Source organism: Diachasma alloeum, unplaced genomic scaffold (assembly GCF_001412515.2).
Source record: "Diachasma alloeum isolate Michigan unplaced genomic scaffold, Dall2.0 Dall_scaffold_00754, whole genome shotgun sequence".
Classification (NCBI taxonomy): domain Eukaryota; kingdom Metazoa; phylum Arthropoda; class Insecta; order Hymenoptera; family Braconidae; genus Diachasma; species Diachasma alloeum.
Window position 1 is genome coordinate 36,844 of NW_021680884.1, and position 2,895 is coordinate 39,738.

General features: G+C 50.3%; 1 protein-coding gene across 1 annotated transcript; it reads right to left on the minus strand.

Annotated features, from left to right (window-relative positions):
- Window positions 1-1,372: 1,372 nt before the first annotated feature.
- On the minus strand, window positions 1,373-1,786 carry LOC107044523. Its single transcript, XM_015266436.1, has one exon. It carries the CDS (start codon window positions 1,784-1,786, stop codon window positions 1,373-1,375), a length of 414 nt encoding a protein of 137 aa, XP_015121922.1.
- Window positions 1,787-2,895: the final 1,109 nt, after the last annotated feature.

Sequence of the window (2,895 nt, forward strand, 5' to 3'; positions counted from 1 at the left end):
GCTGCTTCCACTTGGCAGGGAAGATTCCTTCCTTGAGACATTCGTTGTACACGTCCAGGAACAGCGCCGGCATCCTCCGGATGGCCGCTTTCAGCGCAGTGTTGGGGATTCCATCTAGACCAGGACCCTTGGTGGTCCCCACTCGGCTGCGGGCCTCCATCAGTTCCTCCTCGATGATTGGTGGAATGGTCTCCTCCTCTTCGTATTCGGTGGCACGGTGGAGTTCCGGTTGTTGTGGAAACAGCACCGTGACGATTTTCTTCAAGAGTTCAGGGCAAGTTGGTGATGGCATTTGTTGGCCTTCAAGCCGCGTCATCACCGCCTTGTATAGCTTGCCCTACGGATCCCCTTCAACTTCTACAAGGAGCTCATTCCAGGATTGCCTCTTGGTGGACTTGATGGCCTTGCTGAGCTTCTGGCGTGCTTTCTTGTATTTCAGCCGTGTGTCTCCGAAATTTGGCTTCTTTTGGACTCGCTGTGACGATCTCCTCGCTTTATTACACTCCTTACGCAGAGTGACGATGGCATCATTCCACCAATAGATCGCCGGCCGCCGATTGTTGACCCGCTTTCTGGGCATGGTGGCGTCACAGGCTTCCGTGATCCTTCTTACGAGGTCGTCCGCCTTTTCCATAGCATTATTGCCATTGATCGGATCGTCGCCTAGTGCAATTAGGTATGAGCTAAAATCGAAGGTGCTCACTTTCCAGCCAATTGTGTTTGTATTTTTAGGCGCTGACTCCATCCTCCAGCTGGTAGATACCTTCTAGAGTATCGCGCGATGGTCGTTGGGGGTGTAGCTGTCGGTTACCCTCTATCAGCAGTTTCCCCTTACAAGGTTGCTGCTCACGAATGTAAGATCTACAATCGAGCTCGCCTCTCCCCTCATGAAGGTCGGTTCGTTGCCGTTATTCAGAAGGACAATATCGAGCAATGACATGGCGTCGAGCATGGCTTGTCCCTTATTGTTTGTTTCCTTACTTCCCTAATCGACTGCTCAGGCGTTGAAGTCCCCGGGTATTGCCACGGGAAAGTGCTGCTTCGCATCCTCAGTCAGTCTGTCCAAGAAATCCGTAAACTCGTCAATCGAGAGACTAGATGGGGTGTAGCAACTGTAGAAGTAAATTCCATCAATCTGAGCCTTCACGAAACCATTTTCATTACAACAAGGCACGGTCTGGAAAGAGTAGCTCCCACAAGACCAGATGACTGCCTTTCTACTAGCGTCGGTAACCCAGGGTTGGGTGACAAGATATCTATATGGCTCCGAGACCATGACAATGTCCGACTTCAACTCCCGCACAGTCTGCATGAGCAGATCGTGCGCGGCCTCACAGTGGTTGAGGTTGAGTTGTATCACTTGCATCGTCGTTCATTGATCAGCCTCTTTATACACTGGGTATCTGGTACTACCAGCAATGTGGGCACAGTTTTCCGTGTTGCCTTTCTCTATGCACAGGACGCATCGAAGCTCCTTTTTATAGTCTGTAGCCTTGTGGTCTGCTTCTGAGCATTTAGCGCAGAGTTTGGAACGGTCGATCTTATTCCTACATTTAGTGGCGAGATGTCCGTAGTGGCAGCACTTGAAGCACTTCATTGGTCTCTGCACTCTTCTTATGCGGCAATTTACCCAGCCTATCTTGATCTTCCCGTGCTCTCCCAAGATCTTTTTCGCTGTAGTTGCTGCGAGTGTTACAGAGGCAGTCTGGGTTCCTCCATATGCCTTACACAAGGACTTGATGGTATCTGCACCTATCTTGTGTTCCTCTCCGGCTGCTTCTTTCATAGCTTCGAGCACGTCCTCCTTCGTCGTCGTCTCGTTGAAGTCTTTGATCTCAAGATCGACTTATGGTCCTTTACTGATCACCTCGGACTCATCCCCGAGGAGCTCCTTCAGTAGATTTCCTGCTCATTATAATAAGCATATCTCCGGTAGTCATCCTGTGGATCTTGTCGATGCATGCACGGGCCTGATCTATGGGGACGTTTCGTTTGACTCGAATATGGGTCTCCGAGTACTCGTCCTTGTCCTTGAGACGGATAATCAGCGCATCAGATCTAAGCGCTGCTTTTCGGGGTAGTTTCTTCCCATTTTCTTTCTTTTTCATATGAAGCGGCTTCTGAGGCTGTTCTTCTAGGAGCCTCTCCCTTCTTCCCCGCTTCTTGTTCTTCACGTATACCCAGTCCGGTGATTTGGCAAATGGCTTCGCCCGCGGGACTATAATGTCAGCTACATCCTGCTGCTTTAATTTCTTCAATTTTCGGGCTGCCATCTCAGGCGAACCCTTCGAACGCTTCCTGCATTTTCCCTTACGAACGTCTCGATTATTTTGGGTGTGCTGCGAGGCATCTCCCGGGTCTTCTATCTCCGAATCCTTCACTGTTGTTGCGGAGTCCGTTTGTAAGCACTAGAGCGGTGGCGGTAGTAGCTGTTGAACCGACCCAGCCTCAGAAAACTGAGTCCGAGTGCGTGCTCTCTCCAGTCTCTCGAGCCTTTTGAAGACACTGCCAATAGAAGCCGACTTGAATTTAATCTCCTTGTGGAGATTCAACTTGGGTTGGACAAACTCATTCAAATCTGCGATGAGCTTATTCATCCGTGCCTACGCTAGAGAGCATTCTGTCTCCTCCCAAGCCTGTGACTCTACCCCACTTGTAGCATTTGAGGCCAAGTGGTCCACCTTTGGAGAGAGTGATGGCCTACCTCTCACATACCGTGGAGCCAGCATCAGCCACTGGGGCTTTCACCCGATGGGAACTGATGGCGGGATTTCCTTTCTCAGGGATACCCGCATGAGAAGTTTGTGTTGTAATGTCACTCATCATTATTATTTTAAGCTGATGAAGGGAGCTCACCCTATTCTCTTTGCTCAGGCTGTTGGAGGGAGCCTACAC

Excerpts from the sequence above, each read along its gene's own strand:
- LOC107044523 (XM_015266436.1), bottom strand. The coding sequence starts at position 1,786 with ATGAAAGAAGCAGCCGGAGAGGAACACAAGATAGGTGCAGATACCATC.